Source organism: Schistocerca nitens, chromosome 9 (genome assembly GCF_023898315.1).
Source record: "Schistocerca nitens isolate TAMUIC-IGC-003100 chromosome 9, iqSchNite1.1, whole genome shotgun sequence".
In the NCBI taxonomy this organism is placed as follows: Eukaryota; Metazoa; Arthropoda; class Insecta; order Orthoptera; family Acrididae; genus Schistocerca; species Schistocerca nitens.
In genome coordinates, this window is record NC_064622.1 from 91,025,585 (window position 1) to 91,050,261 (window position 24,677).

The 24,677-nt window shown below is 43.7% G+C and overlaps 1 protein-coding gene across 1 annotated transcript in view; it reads left to right on the forward strand.

Annotated features, from left to right (window-relative positions):
* Nucleotides 1–12,752: 12,752 nt before the first annotated feature.
* Nucleotides 12,753–24,677, forward strand: part of LOC126204031 (pacifastin-like protease inhibitor cvp4) — a 46,155-nt gene continuing 34,230 nt past the window's right edge. Inside the window, exon 1 of the mRNA XM_049938457.1 lies at nucleotides 12,753–12,957. Coding sequence (XP_049794414.1) covers nucleotides 12,753–12,957 — 205 coding nt within the window. The remainder of the gene's footprint in view (nucleotides 12,958–24,677) is intronic.

The window sequence follows — 24,677 nt, forward strand, 5'->3', positions numbered from 1 at the left end:
CTGCCGCCGCGCGGCCGACGTCCAGCCTTTGGTAAAGAGAAGCCAACTTCTCATTCGACGGTGACCACCTATCGTGGCACATAACACAAGAGCCAATAGACAACAGAGGTTACGCTCTCCCTCCACCGCAATAACCTTCCCTCTCCTTCTTCCTTAAGGCAGCTGCAACCGTGGCCGAAACGTTGGCTTTTCTCCAGCAGCAGCGGTTTTGTACATTATGACGAGATACCATACCCAGAAAACTTTTATGTCGACTAACTCTGGCCGCGGAAGCCTACCCAGTTATATCAACTGAATCTAACTTACGCTAAGGGCAACACACACACACCCATGCCCGAGGGAGGACTAGAACCCACGACAGGGAGAGCAGTGCAAACTGTGACAAGGCGCCTCAAACCGCGCGGTTACCCCGCACAGCTCCCTTACCTGTAGGGGAAGCATGAGAGACGTGTGCTGTAAAACCAAGGATAGCACGGAAAGTTGCAACGTGCAGCTCCTAAAGGAGAGCAACGTCAACGACCGCGGCATACAGCATGTCATGGAGTAAAGCCAGTTTGTGACTTACGCGAATGGTACTGACACTGACGGTGGCAATATAATGAGTTAGGAAAACTGCCATCACCAGGAGGATGGGCGATTCAAACACTGGGGATGCACAAGGAATTCCCTTTTAGGCACCTGTGGGGGGGGGGGGGGGGGGGCACATCACTGTGACAGGGAGGGAGCTGACCCCACCAAAGGGGGTTCATCGCTCTGCACACCTCCAGAATGTCGGTCAGCTTCGACGTCGTCTGCCCAGGAGACAGTGGAGTCACCGGGCCGGTTCAGTGGAAAACTGTAAGAAGAACGCCCACAGGCAGAGTCAGACACGGAGATAACAGCATTAGTCGCAGGCGGGAGAAGGTCGGTGTCCGGATGTGGACACTGTCTGGAGATGGAGGCGGGGAGAGACGTCCCATCTTCAGGTGTCAGGGCGTCAGATCACAACCCACCATTAGTAACAGGGTCGCTACCTAGTGCAGACAGCCCATGGAGGCAGTCATCAGAAGGGGTACGGCGTTGTCTCTTCCGTTTCGTCGGCGACCATTGCTCCCTAACATGCTGTTCCGTGTCGGATGGCGGGCGGCTGTAGAGGTAACACAGTGGACGCCGCAGGAAGAGCGCCTGAGCCAGTCTACGTCACAGGCATTCAGAAGGGACATGGCCTTCCCTCCCGTGGGGCGGCGAGTGGAACATTTTTCTGTTGATGCCGTTCTCAACACGGGCTCTCTAACTACAATGTTGGCAACCAGAAAGCGATCAGCAAAAACGTGATGCCTGTAATTAAAGTTCACTGTGCCCACTCTGATGGAGAAATAAAGTTATTGATCATTGAAGCTCATTAGGCTGAGGATCTAGGATGATGTATGGGATTCATAGAAAACGCAGTTTATTATAACAATTTTCACTATATGATTACGTAGGCTTTCCCGGCGTAATAAGTCTTGAAAGTCTCTTCGGGTTTGCTGCCGGATCCTAATATCAACTTGACTCGATATTTCGGCGATCCAACTGGTCGCCATCTTCAGGAAAGTCAATTTTCACTATATTCTGAAAACAGTGAAGCGTAAAGTTTCACACAAATATTTACCCAAGCAATGCTACTATCAGCTATTGTACTATCAGAGCTGTTCAGAGTCTATTGCACGGATCCTATTACCCCTAGATAACAAAAATGTTCAATAATCGTTATCGATGTTAATGTTCAAAGTGAATGCTCGCCAAAATTTGATGTTAATACTCATTAATTGCCATGCTAGTAATGGTAGAAGATCTGTCCCGCGGCGACACGTGAAAACACGACATACACAAACTGAGAATAAATCACTGAAATTGTTCCGCAATTAACACTTTACCACAATGCGAACTCTTTGTTACGTGCATACCGAGTTACATAATACGGCATCCAAGGCTGTTCCTTGCAAGTGCACAGACGCGACGCGGCTTCCGACATGGAGTGAGCGCTGATACGAATCTACACTCCTGGAAATTGAAATAAGATCACCGTGAATTCATAGTCCCAGGAAGGGGAAACTTTATTGACACATTCCTGGGGTCAGATACATCACATGATCACACTGACAGAACCACAGGCACATAGACACAGGCAACAGAGCATGCACAATGTCGGCACTAGTACAGTGTATATCCACCTTTCGCAGCAATGCAGGCTGCTATTCTCTCATGGAGACGATCGTAGAGATGCTGGATGTAGTCCTGTGGAACGGCTTGCCATGCCATTTCCACCTGGCGCCTCAGTTGGACCAGCGTTCGTGCTGGACGTGCAGACCGCGTGAGACGACGCTTCATCCAGTCCCAAACATGCTCAATGGGGGACAGATCCGGAGATCTTGCTGGCCAGGGTAGTTGACTTACACCTTCTAGAGCACGTTGGGTGGCACGGGATACATGCGGACGTGCATTGTCCTGTTGGAACAGCAAGTTCCCTTGCCGGTCTAGGAATGGTAGAACGATGGGTTCGATGACGGTTTGGATGTACCGTGCACTATTCAGTGTCCCCTCGACGATCACCAGTGGTGTACGGCCAGTGTAGGAGATCGCTCCCCACACCATGATGCCGGGTGTTGGCCCTGTGTGCCTCGGTCGTATGCAGTCCTGATTGTGGCGCTCACCTGCACGGCGCCAAACACGCATACGACCATCATTGGCACCAAGGCAGAAGCGACTCTCATCGCTGAAGACGACACGTCTCCATTCGTCCCTCCATTCACGCCTGTCGCGACACCACTGGAGGGGGGCTGCACGATGTTGGGGCGTGAGCGGAAGACGGCCTAACGGTGTGCGGGACCGTAGCCCAGCTTCATGGAGACGGTTGCGAATGGTCCTCGCCGATACCCCAGGAGCAACAGTGTCCCTAATATGCTGGGAAGTGGCGGTGCGGTCCCCTACGGCACTGCGTAGGATCCTACGGTCTTGGCGTGCATCCGTGCGTCGCTGCGGTCCGGTCCCAGGTCGACGGGCACGTGCACCTTCCGCCGACCACTGGCGACAACATCGATGTACTGTGGAGACCTCACGCCCCACGTGTTGAGCAATTCGGCGGTACGTCCACCCGGCCTCCCGCATGCCCACTATACGCCCTCGCTCAAAGTCCGTCAACTGCACATACGGTTCATGTCCACGCTGTCGCGGCATGCTACCAGTGTTAAAGACTGCGATGGAGCTCCGTATGCCACGGCAAACTGGCTGACACTGACGGCGGCGGTGCACAAATGCTGCGCAGCTAGCGCCATTCGACGGCCAACACCGCGGTTCCTGGTGTGTCCGCTGTGCCGTGCGTGTGATCATTGCTTGTACAGCCCTCTCGCAGTGTCCGGAGCAAGTATGGTGGGTCTGACACTCCGGTGTCAATGTGTTCTTTTTTCCATTTCCAGGAGTGTAGAAGAGAACTGGGGCCTGGCCTTAGCTCGCAGCGCTCTTATTTATACAGCCGCGGTGCGGACCGCCGAAGGCGCAGCCGACAACATTTGCCTTCCTGACTAGCCACTGGGCTAGCAGAACACCACTTGAAGTTACTAAATAATTAATTGCTTCATTTGCTTAAAGCCGATGAAGTTCTCAATTTAACTGTGCAATCAGCACACAGGTAAGTATCTGCAATAAAATTCTGGTACGGCCAGATTAAATACTTTTGACGAGAGAAATATTTTAGTTCCACTGCACGCAATAGATGATCTCTGATCTTGCCCTTTGGAGAGACGCTACAGCTATAGTTTTATAGCTACCTTTTGGAAACTTCTCACATCTTTGTTACCTAAATCTAAACATCCTAGCTTTATCTAATCACTTACTTAATCTATCTTTTAGGACACAAAAACAGAAAATCATCAATTTCTACCAAAATGTTACTTTGTGAGATCCAGCATACTGTTTCCATTGAATTACGATGAAAAAGGAATCCGAATATAAATTTTGAAGTTTCTAGCTCGTTTTTGTTGTGCTGATGATTTTTACGTAAAACGTCCAAATTTAGAAAACTGTTGAAGTTACTAGACTGAAACTTAACACATTGTCATTTTAGAATCACTCCTGACATGCTATTAACTTTTCAGATCATTTACTTTACTTTTAAGGTATTGCGCACCATTCGTGACGTCATAGCTAGTTAGAGCGGACTAGCCTGGCACACAATGGAAAGCATATGAATTCTATATGGCCTGAGTAGGCTGCTTCCCTACACGCCCACAATCTGAACAGGTGTACAGCTGGCCATCGTATATGACGACAGCCCTGGCGCTGACAATAACCAAGTAGGAAGGCGCGTGTTTCTGTGGATCTGTTTTTATCTGACGGACATCATTGAGGACACGATATACTTCGAACGTCTTCCACGTTTCAGCAACGTGACTGACGACGTTGCTGTAAGTTTTAAAGACGGTCACCACAGCGTCCGACGGTACCTCAAACTTGAGTTCGAAAACCCGCAACTTTCGGAGGCCAAAACCAGGGTGATCAAGTACGACAGTCCGGCAGAGTATCGGAACTTGAAATAGAGTGGTGCCGCACGACGTCGGCACCCACAGCTCGTTATTCGCCATCTTTATGTACACAGTAGTGTTGAGGATCGAAAAATGAATTTCGAGAATGTCTTGTGGGAGACGCATTTCATCCCGTATAAAACATTCTACCTCATTCGCCTCCAGTCGTTCGTGATCCAAAGGAAAAGTTAGTTTAATAGTGACTTGGCGGTAAGAAAACACCATGGTGGTCGATGAAGTCGGACTCTGATACAGCCCGCTACGCGGAAGCAAAGAAACGCGCGCTCACTCGCAAACAGCAAAACAGGCGACACGCGAAGAAGACATGCAGGCCTCGCCTCAGTCAGAGGCCGACTGCAGTCCAACACCGTGACCAATAATCCACGACGCCTTGGTCATGCTACTTCACTCATTGTTGCACTTGTTGAGCTTGGACCGTTCGGTGTTTCTATTTTCCTGTTTTCATACTTGATCTGTCCACTGGGCTGTCTTACCATTAAATCTGAGGGGGGGGTGCTGTGGGGAGGTTACCATTTTAGTCGAAGAGCAACTCATAACAGTGCTACAGTGCTAGTGGTGTTAATTCAAACCAGAGCAATGGCAACGATAAAAAAAGCAAACATTGCATTATATCTACAACAACAGTTGCCGAAGTTGGATTTCCGGCAGACAGGAACCCAAGGAATTTCGCAGAATGAGAAAGCAGTAGCAAATGAAATATTAGCGTCAGTGGATTGTGCGATGTCGTATACGCTCGGCCGTGCGGAGAGTTTACGTAAGTAGTAGAGTGATGATGATACATGCTTAACAAGTGGAAGTGATACTGAAACAGGCGTCGAGCCATGTAGTTCATCATCCTTGTCTGTCAACGAAGCGCAGTAAAGGACAATCGTCGTCCAAGGTGCGGGTAGTAAACATAATTATGTACATGGAAGATCATCCGCAGCGTAGTTAAAACAACAGTGATGCACAGATTTCGAATAAGTCCGCAGCAAGTGCGCAAGAAAAACGGCGGATATTCATGGGAGGACAAGGCGCCGCGTTTCAAGGATGCTCGATACAATTTACAAGATATATTTGATACTGACCACCTAAGTTATGCACTTCAGATTGCGAGTGACACAGATTACCGTGGTTTAGAGGTAAGCAGTGGATACATAACTTCAAACAATGCTACAGAACTGGAGGACGTAACATAACGAAATTTCAAGCAAAGTGCCAACTTGACGATGCACAGCAAACAGCGGTTGGTTCAAATGGCTCTGAGCAATATGGGACTCAACTGCTGTGGTCATCAGTCCCCTAGAACTTAGAACGACTTAAACCTAACTAACCTAAGGACAGCACACACATCCATGCCCGAGGCAGGATTCGAACCTGCGACCGTAGCAGTCGCACGGTTCCGGACTGCGCGCCTAGAACCGCGAGACCACCGCGGCCGGCAACAGCGGAATCGGCTCGAAAATTTGTTGATATAAAGTTACTCCACCGTTCAGTAAGGAATTTGTTTTCAACTCTGACCAGTCGGGATCTGAAGAGTAAAGACATACGAAATAAACACTGAAATTTAGAGGCACCGAGAGAGTTGTATCAAGAACAACCAACGCTAATGCCTTAATGCATTCGTATAAAACTGTGCGGACTGTTAATCTGGATTATAAATTGGCTGGAAAGTTATTTATTGGTCTGCGAGAATTCTGAAGTGCTCCGTCCCCTACGGTTCTTTCTCGTGTGCGTGATCTTGCAAAGGCAATAGGGAATATTTACGTCACAGAATGGGAAAATGGACGTGAAAGAACTGTAACTGTGTTGTTAGCACTGCTTTTGACCAACAACTGCTTTTCCTTGATACCTGGTCTACGTTTGAAAATCGTACTCCCTTAGAGCAAACTATCCCTCCTGGAAAGTGTGTGACATTGCAATGCATACCACCTGGAAATACGGACAAATTTTGCCTCTCGATGTTTCTATGTAGGTTTGATGCAAGGAAAGTAGAAAGTTAGAAGATGAGTTTTCTGTCGCGCTATTGAAAGAACGTCTTGTGGTAAGTAAACGAAGCAAAGTTGCTGAAGTGAGTTTTCGGAGGCCGTTTTAATGGAAGCAAAAATGATAAAACACCTTATATTTTGGATTCGAGTCTTTTTTCGTTATGCAGTTATTCTCGAACGACTGCAGGGAAACTATTGGTTAAAAACACTTGATGATTTCCGGTTGTAAGTCTCACATCACAGCCTGATGAAGAGGTCTTTTCATTATTGGTCATATTTATTACGAGACTTCAAACTCGAGTAACTCATTTCTTTTTTTCCGGATATCTGCAGTGAATTGAGAGTGCGAACTGCGACTATTAACCTGAGGAAAGCAGAAAATGGCAGTCTGAAATTGTGGTCACATTTCGAAAGACTTGTAACGTGGAATCTGCATCGATCCCCGTATCGTTGAGAGGTGAATGCTGGGTTAGAAGGCAGAGTGTTAAAAAATAGATCAGACCAGGATTCGGTACTGCAACCTTTCGGTTCTTAGTAAAACGTTCTACCAGTAACCCAACAACGCAGATGCCATCTCAAGTCACTGCTTCTCTCTCGACTTATAGACGCTGTAACTTTAATTCATAGTAATTCACACAATCTATATGAAATTTTTTATAAATTATATTCAAAAACCTTCCTCGTAGGTCAGTGTATCTACCAGTGAAAACCGGATCAAAATCCGTGGAGTAGTTCTTTAGATTAGCCTGCACTTACAGAAAGATGCTAAAAAACGACTTCAGTTTATATATAGAGAGGTAAACTATTCGCAAAATAATTCTTCATAATACATTTTGAAACTTGCCCACTTCGTTTGGCACCCCTCTATCTCTGTGGGAGACATACGACGGTGGGAGCAGGCTCGCGCACACTACTCGTCGCACACCCGTTTTCTAAATTTACCGAATCAAAATTTCCTGAGCAGCGTCACCTTTCTACCAGAGTCTATGAACGCTCCTTTGGCACCTCTGTTAGACTTTAGAATCCGCTGCATCGACGTGTTACGAATTCGTTTCGCGTCTGCTGTCATACCCACTTGACAAGGGATCCAAACGCTGAAACAGTACTAGAGCTTGCAGCCGCGCGCATTGTTTGTTGTGGCTCCCGTTATGGGATCACTGCACTTCCTCAGAATACTTCCGATAACTACACGCCTTGCATTCGTCGTCACGACTATTAATCTTAGTGTGTCCAAGGAGAAATGGTCACTATTCAGGGATATGACAGTAAGGATTATTCGAAGCAAAGAAGTCTAAAATATGGTATAAAATGCTTACCATAACAGCTATGAGCACTTTTACATCTTCGATACAGTGAAACAAATCATTTACACTGCAAGCTACTTGCCATTCACACTTAGACATGGTAGTATGCACCAAAACAAGAAAAAAGAAACTATCCAGTTAACATGGGCTCTGAAACGTCTACCTTAAGAGCTATGAGTACACAATCAGAATATACATCTACATCTACATGACTACTCTGCAATCCACAATTAAGTGTCTGGCAGAGAATTCATCGAACCACGTTCAAACTACTTCGCTACCGTTCCAGACACGAACAGCAAGCAGGAATAACGAACCCTTAAATATTTCTGTGAGAGCTCTGATTTCTATTTTATTTGATGACGAGGGAAGATATTAGTGCTTAACGTCCCGTCGACAACGAGGTCATTGGAGACAAGTACAATCTCGGATTAGCGAAGGTTGGAGAAGGAAAGCGGCCGTGCCCTTTCGAAGGAACCATCCAGGCATTTGCCATAAGAGGTTTAGTGAAATCTAGGACAGCCTAAAGCATGATCGCCGGACATAGGTTTGAACCGTCGTCCTCCAGAATAAGAGCGCAGTGTGCTAATACTGTGCTACTATCCCGCTCGATTCTTATTTTATTATGACGATCATTCCCCCCTAAGTAGATGGAATCCAACAAAATATTTTCACTCTCTGAGGAGGAAGTTGCTGATTCAGATTTCATGATACCATCTTACCACAACGAGAAACGCCTTTGTTTTAATGATTGCTACCCCAGTACACGTATCATATCCGTAGCGCTCTCACGATTGTTCAAAACGATCTGTCGTTCTTTGCAATTTTTCGGCGTCCGCCGTCGATTCTGTCTAACGCGGATGTCACACCGCACAGCAATACTCCAGAGGAGGGCGTACAAGCGCAGTGTAGTCAGTCTCTTGGGTAGACGTATTGGATTTTCTGTGTTCTGCCAATAATCGCAGTCTTTGATTTGCTTTACCCACAACATTATCTACGTGATGGTTCCAACATACGTTATTCGTAATTTTAATCCTTGAGTATTTTGTTAAATTTGCGACCTTTATATTTTTATATTTTATCGTATAACAGAAATTTAGCGGATACCTTTTGGTACTCATGAGGATTACTTCACACTTTTCATTATTTAGATTCAATTGTCACTTTCCGCCCCATACTGATACCTTGCAATTTGCTTTGATAATCTAATTACTTTATAAGACGATAAATGGCAGCACCATTTGCAAACAATCTATGGGTACTACTCAGACTATCTACTAAATCGTTTATGTAGATCAGGAACAGCAGAGGGCCTATAACAAACCCTTGGCGCACGCCACATATTACTTCTCTTTTACTCGATGACTTCCCTCCATTTACCCCGGACTGTGACCTGTATGACAGGAAACCATGTATCCATTCGCACAACTGGAGCGATAGTCCATAGGCAAGCAGTTTGATTAGACGTCGCTTGTGAGATACGGTGTTAAGAGCATTCTGGAATTATAAAAATATAGTGTCAATTTGACATCTCCTGCCAATAGCACTCACTACTTCGTGAGAATAAAGAGCTAATTCTGTTTCACAAGCAAACCAACTTAAACGAGCAAACCCAATTCAGTTATTCACCTCTTTTAAATGAGATCACAACCCCAGTCCATCGGAGTTAAAAGTATCTTAGATGATGCAAAACTTTAGCCCGGTCATTGTAATACAATTGGTGAATGTGTAATAATGGATAAAATTAGTTAAAAAGTGTACATTAAGCCAAGAATCGATACCTAAGAAGTTAAGATTATCTTTTCCTTGTCATCGTATTTATCAATCTACGAGGGGCGTTCAGAAAGTAAGCTCCGATCGGTCGCGAAATGGAAACGACTATGAAAATCCGATAAAGCTTTGCACAGATGTGTTGGGTAGTGTATCTAGTATAACCCCAGTTAGCATCACGTCGCTCTTCTCATTTCTGAGCTCGCGGTGAGTGCGTAAAGATGTCTAGAAAATAGTGTCTGCCGCCAAGTACGAGGGCCTGATGAGAAATTTCGCCTGAAGCTATGCAGCTAACATTACATAACTGTCGTGCTGTTTCTTCTTCAAGACAATTCTCAGCCGCATTCTGCAGGGGCAATGAAGATGCTCCTGCATCGTTTTCAAATGGAAATGTGAGATTACCCACAATACAGTCCGCAATTGTCTCCCCCTGAGTTTCATCTCTGGTCACATGAACCGCTGTCTTTGAAGACAACGTTTTGACACAGACAACGAGGTGTAGGCCAGCGTGGAGAATTGGCGGAAAGCACTGGCGGCTGCCTTCTATGATGAGGCTATTGAAAAGTTGGTACAACGCTATGACAAAAGTCTAAGTCAGAACGGCGACTACGTAGAGAAGTAGCTGAAAGGTGTAGCTAACTGTTACAAGTAAAACATTTCTGATGTTCACTGTGGTTTCAATTTGGCAATCAATCGGAGCTTACTTTCTGAACAGGCCTCGTATTATCATCTTTGGGAATCAGTAATGTACTTGAAAATGGGCTTATAACCCGAAACCTAGTTTGTGCAATAACATTAATAATAAATTGTGAGACAAGGCTAAAAACAGTCTTTGTTTAGTTCATTTCACGAGAACTATATTTTCTGCATCCATGTTGGCTGTTTGTAAATAAATCATTTTCTTCTAAATAGCTTAATGTTCGAACACAGTGTAAACGTTCCAAAATCCTACTGCAAACCGACGTCAGCGATATGTGCAACTTTCCAGTCTCTGGGTACGGAACTTCCTACAAGCGAGCGGTTGTATGTGATCGCTAAGTATGGAGCTGTTGTATCAGCATCCTCTGAAAGGAACCTGACTAGTATACAATCTGGATCGGAAGCCTTGCCTCTCTTAAGTGATTTAAGCTGGTTTGTTGTACAGAAGATACTTACTTCTAAGTTAATCTTGTTGGCAGTTGTTCTTGATTCGAGTTATGAAACATTTACTTCGTCTTCTTTGGTGAAGGAATTTCGGAAAAAACACATTTAATAACTCTGCTTTAGTGACACCGCCAAGTATCAGCGCCGTTGTTATCGCACAGTGAAGGTATTGATCGTGTCTTTCCGATGGTGTACTTCACATACGACTAAAATCTCTTTGGATTTTCTGCCAGATTTCGAAACAGAGTTACGTTGTGGAAAGTAATAAAGGCATCTCGCGTTGAATTCGCACTACATTTCGAACTTTAGTAAAATTTCACCAATCTCGAGGATTTTGCGTTCTTTTAAATTTGGCATCCTTTCTTCGTTGCCTCTGCAACAGTGTTCTGACTTGTTTTGTACACCGTGGAAGATCAGTACCATTTCTTATTAATTCATATGGTGTAAGCCTATCAATATCCGTCGATACGATTTCCAGGCTGAAAACGTAAGCGTATGCCAGATTTGGTTTATCTGGTCTATGCTTACATATTTAGCCTGGAAGGCGTGGAGACTATCCTTAGGAAGGCCTCAAGCGAACTTTTATCTTCTTTTTTAAATATACGTATTTTGCATTTATTATTGGTGGGCTTGGTTGTTATGGTATTTACTTTCTCCACAACAGCCCTCTGGCTACTAATCCCTGTATCCGTCATGATGCTTCCTATTTGCGCAGGATTATTTGTTGCTAAGTATTTTTTCGCAACCCATTTACACTTCGAGTAGACTCCTGAACTGATTGTTAAATATAATTTCTGAGAACATATTCAGAATGATGTCGGACGACGTTTTATGCCTACCTCCGCTTTAAACATGTATTTTTGCCAATATATCGATGGAAGATTGAAGTCACCACCAACTGTACCTATATGAGAGGGTACCTATTTGAAATGAGGCTGAAGTTAGAGATTTTTCTCACATTAGCGAAGATGAACAAGTGCACATAGCTCTTAAGACGTGCATTTTAGGGACCATGTTTACCAGACAACGTGTTCTTGTTTTGATCCATACTACCTCCTCCAAAAATATGGAAAGCAAAGAGATTGCGCTAGAAGAGATATGCTTCAGAGTATCGAAGTTGAAGAACTGCTCATAGTTCTTAAGGAATGCATTTGACAGACCATACTTTCTACACTTCTATGTTCTGAATGATCGTTCCAGTCATATCCTCAAATACTGACCATTCTTCTTGGAACACCCTGTATAAAATATATGACGTTCTCTGAGTTTTGGCCACTTACCATGTGACCAGATATTTTCTCCTGTATATATTGCGCTTATACAGAAATTGCAGACAGCAGTTATTTAATGTACAAACAGGAAATACTCTTCCAGTCGTTCTGCACTTCCTGAGGAAAGCCATGCGAAGGGGTTTTCGCGAGGACAACAGCTCGTCGGCGAACACTCCAGCAATTTGAATGTGGTGCTTACTAATCTGATAAATCCTTTCTGTAGATTTAAAACATTACTAGAGATTCTACTATGGTAGTTTCGATGTTACTACATAGTATAACACACTGAGTTCCATCACTCACAAATCTATCGAGCCCGTCGCATACCTGTGACGACAATGCTGAGGAGTGTATCTTATCCGTCAATCTACAATGTGGTACAGATTTTGGAAATCTGTGTTGACGGAACGCTTCAGTTCATTTTCACGTACCGTTTGTTAATAAACCAAGTCCAGATACCAATAAATGACTTTTCTGGTAGCCATATTTACTCTTTGAGAGAAGGTAATTTTCTAACAGAAACATCACATTCTTCCAACTTCTCAGATATGCTCTAGGATCCAGTAACAGACGAAATTTTCCGATTTGCGTCTATATTCTGCCTGAAAAAGGCACTAGTAGCTTGTAATTCTTTTCTAGACCTGTCAACATCATTTCGAACCTGCATTTTTGTTCCAGACTGAGGATAATGCGTAAAACGGAAAATGTAATGGGTTACAGAATGGAAATATGCTAAACATGTTTGTTCCTCTAGTGCCGGACGAGAAGCCAGCTTACGGCCCGCTGTACCCTAATAAGATGATGAGCATTCACTTAACTGGTAAGGAAGTGGACTGCACCAAATCGCCCACAGTGTTTAAGGACGACTGCAACTACTGTGTTTGCGGGGAGACTAGGAATTCAGCCCTGTGTACGGCCTGGAACTGCCAAGCCTCCGAAACAGGTGAGTACAATCCCGTATTTTATGTTAAATGTAAACTATGCCCAATATCCAGATCACAAAACTTACGCATCTGATCCTCACGGTTTTAATGTAATCACTCACCGGGAGGCGCTGCAATGTCTTCTGCGTTGTATACGATTCTCCACAAGAAACAATCTATTTTCGAACCCCTTAAAGGCAATGTGTGTGGAATACATAACGGCAATACATTTTTATTTAAGGTTCCTCATACCCGACGTGAAAGGTAAGGCGAGTGTCTTGTCTGCTACACCTGGGCCACCATGAGCACAAGTTTTGTTCACGAAAATTGGGACAAGGAGGGAGGGTGAGAATTTAACGAGCGGTTCGACAGCGCTGTCATCAAAGATGGAAAACAAGCTCACATTATTAAACGTTGAAGAACGAACTCGGTCGTGGCCTTTTCAAAGGAAACATCCCGGCATTTGCCTGGAGCGACTTACGGAAATCATGGATATTCTAACCTGGTTGGCCGGACGGAGATTTGAACCGTCGTCCTTCCGAATGCGAGTCCAGCGTTCTGACTACTGCTCCACCTCACTCGACACGAAAACAAACACGCTGAACTAACTTCATTGGCGATTCTTAAGGATGCACGCAGAAAATCCGTTAGAACTTCGTCGAAGCCTCGATGGGTTCAAAGACACTTAACACGAAAAGAGAGCTCTCAATTTTTTCCATTTCCTCCAAGAAACAATGTCGTCAAAGCACAGTTAAACTAGTAAACAAACTTTGGAACATTCGTCTTGACAACTTGAAATTATATGTCTTGTCAGGAATCGGACATAACGTACTAAAATACGCTTCAAGTTCAGGTAGTGCACTTATCACCAGAATTTTAAATTTTAAATTGGTTGTCTCCTTGCCATTTTATCTAGAACAAAGTATTTTCTTCTACATTATCGACAGAATCACACTCAGAATTTAAATTGATGAATATCACTGAAGTTTTGTAATTCCACTCTTTGCTTTTTCACTTTTATTGTCACTCTTAACCACAGGAGTAACGTTTAAACACTTTTTTTTACTACGAATCATACCATTTACGACAGGTTTCTCATGCACACTGAGATAACAGAAACCACGGGATACCCGCTAATATAAAAAATGGTTCAAATGGCTCTGAGCACTATGGTACTTAACTTCTGAGGTCATCAGTCCCCTAGAACTTAGAACTACTTAAACCTAACTAACCTAAGGAGATCACACACATCGATGCCCGAGGCAGGATTCGAACCTGCGACCGTAGCGGTCGCGCGGTTCTAGAACTGTAGCGCTAATATCATATAGGACCTCCTTTTGGCTGGCGTGGTGCAGCTACACGACGTGGTATGGACTCAACAAGTGGATGGAAGTCCCTGCAGAAATACTGAACCATGGTGCCTCTACAGCCATCCGTAAATGCGAAAGTATTGCCGGTCCAGGATTTTGTCCACCATATGATCTCTTGATTATGTGGCCCTGTGACAAGGCACTCGGTCATCCGTAAAAAATCTACCGTTGTTTGGGAACATGGAGAACATGAATGGCTGCAGATGGACTCAAAGTAGCCAAACATAACCATTTTCAGCCAATAATAGGTTCAGTTGGGCCAGAGCACCCAGTCCATTCCATGAAAACACAGCCTACAGCATTACGAAGCCAGTAGCTGCTTCTGTGGTGTCTTGTTGACATTTTGATTACGTAGCTTCGTGGAGTTTGCACCACATTCGAATCCTAGCATCAGCTCTTACTAACAGAAACACGGGGTGATCTGACAAGGCCGCGGTTTTCCAGTCGTGGGGAATCCAACTGGTATGATCACGAGTCCAGGAAGGCGCTGCAGGCGATGTGGTGCTGTTAGGAAAGGCACTCGGGTCGGTGCGTCTGCTGCCATAGTCCATTAACGCCATACTTCGCCGCAGTGTCCTAACGGATACGTTCGTCGTACGTCCCACACTGATTTCTGCGGTATTTCACGCAGTGTTGCTTGTTTGTTAGTACTGACACGTTTATGCAAACACCCCTGTTCTCGGTGAAGGCAGTCGGCCACTGCTTTGTCCGTGGTGAGACGTACTGCCTGAAATTTAATATTCTCGGCACACTCTTGGCACTATGGATCTCGGAATACTGTAACTCCATGACGATTTACGAAATGGAATCACCCATGCTTCTAGCTCCAACTACGATTTCGCACTCAAAGTCAGTTGATTCCCGTCGAGGGGCCATTATCGAACGGAAACCTTTCCACATGAATAGCCTAAGTACAAATGGCATCTCTGCCAATGTACTTTCCCTTTTATACCATGCGTACACAACGCTACCGCCATCTGTATATGTGCACATCGCTATTCCAATATTCTGATCACCTCCGTGTAGATTTAATGTCCCGGTGCCTTCAAACAGCATAGCACTATCTTGTAAGTACTCATAAAAGAACTGTAAATATGCAGAATATCTTATGCGTCGTTGTAACATCTGTACTGTTACCAACGATTTGCCAACTACTGTTAGCTGTAAGATTCCAGTCCATTTAATTCATTTCACATTATGTAAGTGTATTCCTTATTGTATGGAACACCATGGTTCTGAACTGACTCAGTTTCCCTAATTATACACTACTGGCCATTAAAATTGCTACACCACGAAGCTGACGCACTACAGACGCGACAGTTAACAGACAGAAAGAAGATACTGTAATATGCAGAATGATTAGCTTTTCAGAGTATTCACAGAAGGTTGGCTCCGATGGCGACACCTACAACGTGCTGACATAAGGAAAGTTTCCAATCGATTTTCATACACACACAGCAGTTGACCGGCGTTGCCTGGTGAAACGTTGTTGTGATGCCTCGCGTAACGAGGAGAAATGCGTTCCATCACGTTTCCGACTTTGATAAAGGTCGGATTGTAGCCTATCGCGATTGCGCTTTATCGTATCGCGACATTGCTGCTCGCGTTGGTCTAGATCCAATGACTGTTCGCAGAATATGGACTCGGTGGGTTCAGGACGTTAATACGGAACGCCGTGCTGAATCCCAACGGCCTCGTATCACTGGCAGTCGAGATGACAGGCATCTTATCCGCATGGCTGTAACGGATCGTGCAGCCACGTCTTGAGCCCTGAGTCAACAGATGGGGACGTTTGCAAGACAACAACCATCTGCACGAACAGTTCGACGACGTTTTGCAGCAGCATGGACTATTAGCTCGGAGACCATGCCTGCGGTTACCCTTGACGCTGCGATGGTGTACTCAACGACGAACCTGGGAGCACGGACGGCAAAACGTCATTTGTCGGATGAATCCAGATTCCGTTTACAGCATCATGATGGTCACATACGTGTTTGGCGACATCGCGGTGAACGCACATTGGAAGCGTGTATTCGTCATTGCCATACTTTCATATCACCCGGCGTGATGGTATGGGGTGCCATTGGTTACACGTTTCGGTCATCTCTTGTTCGCATTGACGGCTCTTTGAACAGTGGACGTTACATTTCAGATGTGTTACGACCCGTGGCTCTAACCTTCGTTCGATCCCTGCGAAACCCTACGTTTCAGCAGGATAATCCACGACCGCATGTTGCAGGTCCTGTACGGGCCTTTCTGGATACAGAAAGTGCTCGACTGCTGTCCTGGCCAGCACGTTCTCCAGATCTCTCACCAATTCAAAACATCTGGTCAATGGTGGCCGAGTAACTGGCTCGTCACAATAGGCCAATCACTACTCTTGATGAACTGTGCTATCGTGTTGAAGCTGCATGGGCAGCTGTACGTGTACACGCCATCCAGGGTCTGTTTAACTCAATGGCCAGGCGTATCAAGGCCGTTATTACGGCCAGAGGTGGTTGTTCTGGGTCGTATTTCTCAGGATCTATGCAGCGAAATTGCGTGACAATGTAATCACGTGTCAGTTCTAGTATTATATATTTGTCCAATGAATACCCGTCTATCATCTGCATTTCTTCTTGGTGTAGCAGTTTTAATGGGCAGTAGTGTACTATTCCCAACAACTCAGTAGAACCTCTCATCGTACTTTGCAAAAATAGACATATTGTCTTATGGGATAACAGCAATCAGTGAATTTATAATGTTACTTAAAATCCGTCTTGATTGTATCTGAAGATGGTTCTGAATGAACCGAAACCGGTCATATGAATAAAAAAAATTACAATCAATACGGATTTTAAGTAACAATATCTCATCGTACTGTTAGAAAATCATTGGTGTAGAAATCAGTGACAAAATAAAGTCAGAATCAGGCGTGGAGGCATGCTGACACACACTAATAGTCAATGCCACAGGTCACCACCTGGTGTATGGTGGAACACATTTCCCTTTTTCACAAGTTCACTCCATTGGAAATCAACGTTTTTGATATTTATGGCAGTGATAACATTTCATTTTGTTGTATCTTCGTAGATTTTTCCCCTACTTCCTCGATAAATTTCATGCCAGCGAAATTAATTCTGTCAAAACGGGCGTAGCACCAGCCACGTTGGAGCTAAAGATTGACTGCTTAGTTGTTGTCCCTAAGCAGCTGGCGGTCGCTGTGACTATTGCCAAGCAGCTGGTATCTGCTGTGAATGGATGCATTGGGAGAGCTAGTGAGAATTTTTTATCAGAGACACTTTTAGCAGTATCCTTTCCTCTGAGCCCTGTCGCCCTAGATGAAATACGGTATCTATCAGCATTCGTCCGCCTGTGAGTGATGTGTCTGTGGTACAGCTGGGAACTCCATTCAGGGGAAACAGGGAGCACATAACCAACAAGTTCAAAGCGCTGTCTGCTACCGAAACTGAAACTAAGGCAGTGGGCTCATTTCACCTACTGGGAAACTTGCTGTGTCCCTTGTCAAGTGCAGAATGGCAGTAAAGGACAAGGGCCTGTAAGCAATTTAAAAGTACGTCGGTTAATGGTGTCCCCAAAGGAAACGACAGAAATGAATGGGAAGGAACACCAGATGAACTGTATGTATGTCACGGGGGGCTCATTCATCGTGCCGAAGAGGCCGTTCCAGCATGCTCTGAGGGAACAGGGTGCAACCAGCCGTAGATTGTGACACATCTAATAACGAACGACGTCTGTCGTCTGGGCTCTAATGTCATACTTGTATCATTCCCAGCGGCTGGCAGAGAAAGCTGGAAAGAACAGCTCAGCTAACGGAGGTTGAACGAAGTCGTAATACGACAACTGGTCTATTAGATCCGAAATACGTTTTTTCGACGATGACACGTCACAGACAGGTGAGACAAAAAATGGTTCAAATGGCTCTGAGCACTATGGGACTTAACTTCTGAGGTCATCAGTCCCCTAGAACTTAGACCTACTTAAACTTAACTAACGTAAGGACATCACACACATCCATGCCCGAAGCAGGAATCAAACCTTCGACCGTAGCGGTCGCGCGGTTCCAGACTGTAGCGCCTAGAACCGCTCCGCCACCCCGGCTGGCCAGGTGAGAGATATTTTGACATTTCGGCGTGCGCTTGAGTATGGCTACAAGTCGAAATCATGATTGTGTAAAATAAACGAACAATTAACAATCAAATGGTGGAAAGTTCTTTGAAAAGAATGAGTCATTTGATGTACGTCCATTGTGCATGCTTTTGTATCAATGCGGCCAGAGGAAAAACCAGGTGCTTAATCAATTAATGTTATATTTCTAGAGATAATGAAGAGTTTTTGTTGTTTTATTGAAATTTGGTTTCGTGAATTCAGAAAATCTTTCATAATTTACTTTCAGTAATGCTGCTGGGCGAATCAAGGATTAACGTGGCATTTGTGGACAGGGACTTTCAGATTATCACACGATAATTATTAAGCATATTTCGCGCGTAGAGTTGTGCTTTGTGCGTCAGTTCTGATTCTCATGCGTCACTTGTGAGCCACCGTAGTGAACAGAAAATGTTGAACTGCGCCACACAAATTTCGGCCATGATAAAAAAAAAATTCGTTCGTTCTTTCGGTTCTTTTACCATAATTGTGAAGCGATTTAGGTTTTAAACGATTTTTCAAAGTCTGAGGATTTACGTGAATTAATTTCGAAGTTATTTGTGTGTGAAATTTTTGGTCGTACAGCAACTCCGCGTGTCGTGTTTCATGAACATTCGTGGAATATTATGGCGAGCACTTACTTTTGAGGAAGACCACTAAACGACTCCATGTAGTAACTCGTGAACAGCAGAGGGCCAGTGACTGTTTAAAATGTGTTATTTGTTCAGGCTAGACCTACATAGTTTTATCAGCATTTCGGTGAAGACTTCTAGTAAAACACTCACAAGCTTTCAACGATAATAGTTTGGGCAGTAAATACAGACTTGCTAGACATTTAAAAGTTTTTCGGAGGCAATAAAGCCTAATTAATTGAACATTAAACATTTAACACAGTTTCTTACAATTCCGAACGCTCAATATTTTCTTAAAGTCTTACAGATACCTCCTCCAGGACTGAGTTATGTGGCCTCTGTTTTCTCAATGGACTTCAAAAAGACTGATGCCGTGGGTGGACTAAAATGTCTACACCGAAAGTAACAACGCAGAATTTTAGACCAAACTGTAATCTAAAGTGCCCGTAGGAGGCTAGAGGCAAGAAATTCCTTCCCCCCTCACCCCCTTCCCCCCTCCCCTCCTGCTCCCCCCCCCCACACACACACAATTTGATGAATACCAGTCATCGAAGATTAATTGGTATATGACTGTTTTGCTGAATTTATCTCACGTTTTGCACAGTGTTTGTAATCATGCTCTTCAGTGTCACCACATATCATACCGACTATGTAATATAACGTTTCTCTCCTCCTTTCATCTACTTGTAAACTTGTGTGGCTATAGCAATTAACCGAGGAAAGAGCGTAGAGTACTCACTACGTTCTCTTCAAAGCATATAGAAGTTAGAATAGATTCTGACTCCTCGATCCCACCATAAACTGACAAGGCAGGCTCGACCTACTGTGACCAAGCTGTTGGCCGATGTTATCGGCTACGTCTGGTGACTGTCGTCCGTGCAGCTGTAAACACTGCCTAAGGTGTGAATGTGGCATGCCGTACGTTCAACAGAGAGTGTAGCAGTAAACTACATGACCAAGAGGCATTGACGATGTACCCACATGCATGAAACAATCACATACACTGAGTCGTATGGCATTAAGTAAAGTACTATTACACTACTGACCATTAAAATTGCTACACCAAGAGGAAATGCAGATGATAAACGGATATTCATTGGACAAATATATTATACTAGAAATGACACGTGATTACATTTTCAAGCAATTTGCGTGCATAGATCCTGAGAAATCAGTACCCAGAACAACCACCTCTTACTGTAATAACGGCCTTGATACGCCTGGGCATGAGTTTCTGTCATGTTGTTCCGACATGAGCGTTAGGGACGAGGAGAGATATGAGGGACAGTGTACATTTATAAGGCAGTAGATGAGACAGAGTGTATGAAAATCTCTGCGTTTGTCTGCACGCAGCCAGGTCAATTTTGCATATGCCGGTGAAATGTGATCAAAAAGTCGAACGTCACAGATATATCGGACGCAGGCATTCATGACTAGTTCTAGACGTCGAGAATTTTCCTGAGAGAGGCCTTGTAGGATAATGTCGCTGTAGTCAATGATTGGGAGTATAAGCGTTTGTACTAATTTCTTTTTCAGATCGGAAGGGGAGAGTTTTTTATATTTTTGTAGGACATGAAGGGATGCTGATGCTTTTTTGCACACTGCAGTTACGTCCTCTGTCCAATATTACGTAACGTGCTGTGAGTACTGTATTTAAGGAGTCGATCTGAGTTGATTTCTGTCTTTTAAAGTAGATTCGGGACCACCAGTGCACATTTACGTTCATTCATTTATGTCTGACAACATTTATGTTTGTCAAAATTCTCGATTCAAAACTGCCGCGGAGATATTTTTGCTAAGATGGCGGCAGACAGACGATAGTCAATTTGTCTATTCTTATTCTCAGTTTATTTTATATCAAGTTAATATATTTGGATAAAAGTCTCTTGTCCTCTATTCTTTACCGTTTAAAGTTATGCTCAATGAAAATGTTTCATATTTTTTATACCAGCTACTAGTAAACTCGGCTGTAAGTTACTAGCGCTAATGGCTGCGCTCCTAATTGCGGAGCTGCAAATTAACAATAAAAACATTAATTAGATTGGATTACAATTGAAATAATACAAATCCACATCTAGACAATAGCGACTCTATTTTTCAAATAATAATTAACAATACATATAGTTACAGGTTTTCTCTTTACAGACCTCACACGTCTGACGTCCGAACAGTTCATCCGTTAGCACACGAAGAACAACTGAACCACAATAGTCACAGAAAACAAAAAAAAAAAAAAGATTATAATTGTCGTTGTCCATGAGTGTAGTTCTCTGATAATAGTTTTAATTCATACAGAAATTAAATTATTACAGAAATAATGAAATAATTATCGCCATTTTTACACGACGCAGTCTTTTTTATACGTAGTATTGATAATATTTGTTGAAGTTTGTAGGCTTAGTTTATTTTAACATCTTGTGGCTAGAACATAGTGTCGTCGATATTACACTCCTCAGCTCAGCTTAGTAGTTGCAATCTACGTCCTGAATTACATTTGGATGTATTCAACTCTTTGTCTTCCCCTAGAGTTTTTCCCATCTACAGCTTCCTCGGTCCCATGGAAATCATTACTTGATGTTTTCACAAATCTCCTATCATCCTGTCCCTTCTCCTTGTCGGTGTTTTCCACATATTCCTTTCCTCTACGTTTCTCTGCAGAAACTCCTCATTCCTTACCTTATCAGTCCACCTAATTTTCAACATTCGTCATCTCAAATGCTTCGATTCTCTTCCGTACCGTTTTTCCCACAGTTCACGTTTCACTACTCTACAATGTTGTGTTCCAACGTACATTCTTACAAATTTCTTTCTCAAATGAAGGCCTATGTTTGATACTAATATACTACTCTTTGCTAGGAATGCCTTTTTTGCCATTGATAGTCTGGTTTTGATATCCTCCTTGCTCTAAAAAATGGTTCAAATGGCTCTGAGCACTATGCGACTTAACTTCTGAGGTCATCAGTCGCCTAGAACTTAGAACTAATTAAACCTAACTTACCTAAGGACATCACACACATCCATACCCGAGGCAGGATTCGAACCTGCGACCGTAGCGGTAGCTCGGTTCCAGACTGTAGCGCCTAGAACCGCACGGCCACTTCGGCCGGCCTCCTAGCTCTGTCCACCACTGCTTATTTTGCTTTCTACTTAACAGAATTCCGTAACTTCATCTACTTTGTGACCACCAATCCTGATGTTAAGTTTCCCACTGTTCTCATTTCTGCTACTTCTCATTGATTTCGTCTTTCTTCGATTTATTCTCACTCCATATTCTGTTAGACTGATCACTTCATTTGGGAGATAATCAAATTCTTTTCCACTTTCACTCAGGATAGCAATGTCACCAGGGAATCGTGTAGCTGATATCCTTTCACCTCGAATTTTAATTCGACTCCTGAAACTTTCTTTTATTTCCACCATTGCTTCTTCGATGTACAGATTGAAAAGTACAGAAGAAAGACTGCATACCTGTCTTGCATCCTTTTCGATCCGAGCACTTCGTTCTTGGTCGACCAGTCTTATTATTCCCTCTTGGCAAGTGTACATATTCTATTACTACCCGTCTCTCCCCATAGCTTACCCCTACATTTTTCAGAATTTCGAACATCTTCCATCATTTGACGTTGTCGAACGCCTTTTCCAGGTCGACAAAAGGGGAGTCTTGATTTTTCTTTAGTCATGCTTCCATTATCAACCGAAACGTCAGAACTGCTTCTCTGGTGCCTTTATCTTTCCTATAGCCAAACTAATCGTCATCTAACACATCTCCAATTTTCTTTTCCATTCTCCTGTAGATTGTTGTTGTCAGCACCTTTTATGCATAGGTATTAAGCTGATTGTCCGATAATTCTCGAACTTGTCAACTCTTGCTGTCTCGGGATCTGTGTGGGTGATATTTTTCCGAAAGTCAGACGGTATGTCGTTAGTCTCATACATTCTACACACCAACGTGAATAGTCGCTTTGTTGCCACTTCCCCTAATGATTTTAGAAATTCTGATGGAATATTATCCATACCTTCTGCCTCATTTGAGCTTCAGTTCTCTGAAGCTCTCTTGTACTCTAATTCGAATACTGAATCCCCTATCTCTTCTAAATCACTCCTGTTTTTTTTCCCGTCACACTAGAGAAATCTTCCCCATCACAGGGGCCTTCAATGTGCTCTTTCCACCCATCCCGTCTTTCTACTGCATTTGCACCCTTTATGTTACCACCTTTGCTTTTAATTACACTGAAGGCTATTTTGACTTCCCTGTATACTGAGTCTGTCCTTTCAGCAATCAATATCATTACGATTTCTTCACATTTTTCATGTAGCCATTTCGTCTTAGCTTCCCTGCGCATCCTCTTAAATTAATTCTTCAGCGACTTGTATGTCTGTATTTCTGTATTTCCCTGAACATATTTGTATTTTCTTGTTTCATTCATCAACTGAAACATTTGTTCTGTTACCCATGGTTTCTTCGAAGTTACCTTCTTTGCCCCTACATTTTTCTTTCCAACTTCTGTGATTGCCCATTTTAGAGATGTTCATTCATCTTCAACTGTACTGCCTACTGAGCTATTCCTCATTGCTGTTTCTTAGAGAACTTCGAGCATATCTTATTACTCCTTAGCAGTTCCTAAGTGCTTCTGTATGCCACTTCTTTGCGTATTGATTCTTCCAGGATAGTCTCTAAATCTTCACTCTGCTCTTCATCACTACTGCATTGTGATCTGAGCTTATATCAGCTTCTGAGTTCGCCTTACAATCCAGTATCTGATTTCGGAATCTCTGCCTGGCCATGATGTAATGTAACTGAAATCTTCCTTTATCACCCGGCCTTTTCCAAGTGTACCTCCTTCTCTTGTGAGCCTTGAACAGAGTATTCGCTATTGCTAGCTGAAATTTTTTACGGAACTTAATTAGTCTTTCTCCTCTCTCTTTCCTTCACCCAAGCCAATATTCTCCTGTAACCTTTTCTTCTACTCCTTCCCGTAAAAGTGCATTCCAGTCACCCATGACTATTAGAGTTTCATCTCCCATTACGTACTGTATCAACCTTTCAAAATCCTCATATATTTTCTCAATCTCTTCATCAGCTTGCGACGTCGCCATGTATAACCGAACTATCGTGGTCAGTGTTGGTTTGCTGTCGATTCTGATAAGAACAACCCTAACACCGAACTGCTCTCAGTAACACACTCTTTGTGCTACCTTATTATTCATAACGAATCCGACTGCTGTTACACCATTTTCTGCTGTTGTTGATATTGCCCTATCTCATCTAACGAGAACTCCTTGTCTTCTTTCCATTTCACTTCATTGATCCATGCTATATTTAGACTGAGCCTTTGCATTTCTCTTTTCAGATTTTCTAGTTTCCCTACCATGTTGCAAGCTTCCGACATTCCGTGCACTCACGCGTAGAACCTTATTCTGTCCTTGATTCTTCAATGATTTCCCATGGTCAGCATCCCCTTGGCAGGCTCCTCCCAAAGATCCGAATGGGGGACTATTCTGGAATCTTTTACCAATGGAGGGATCCTCATGACACTTTTTCAGCTACAGGCACATGTCCTGTGGAAACACATTATGTGTCTTTAATGCAGT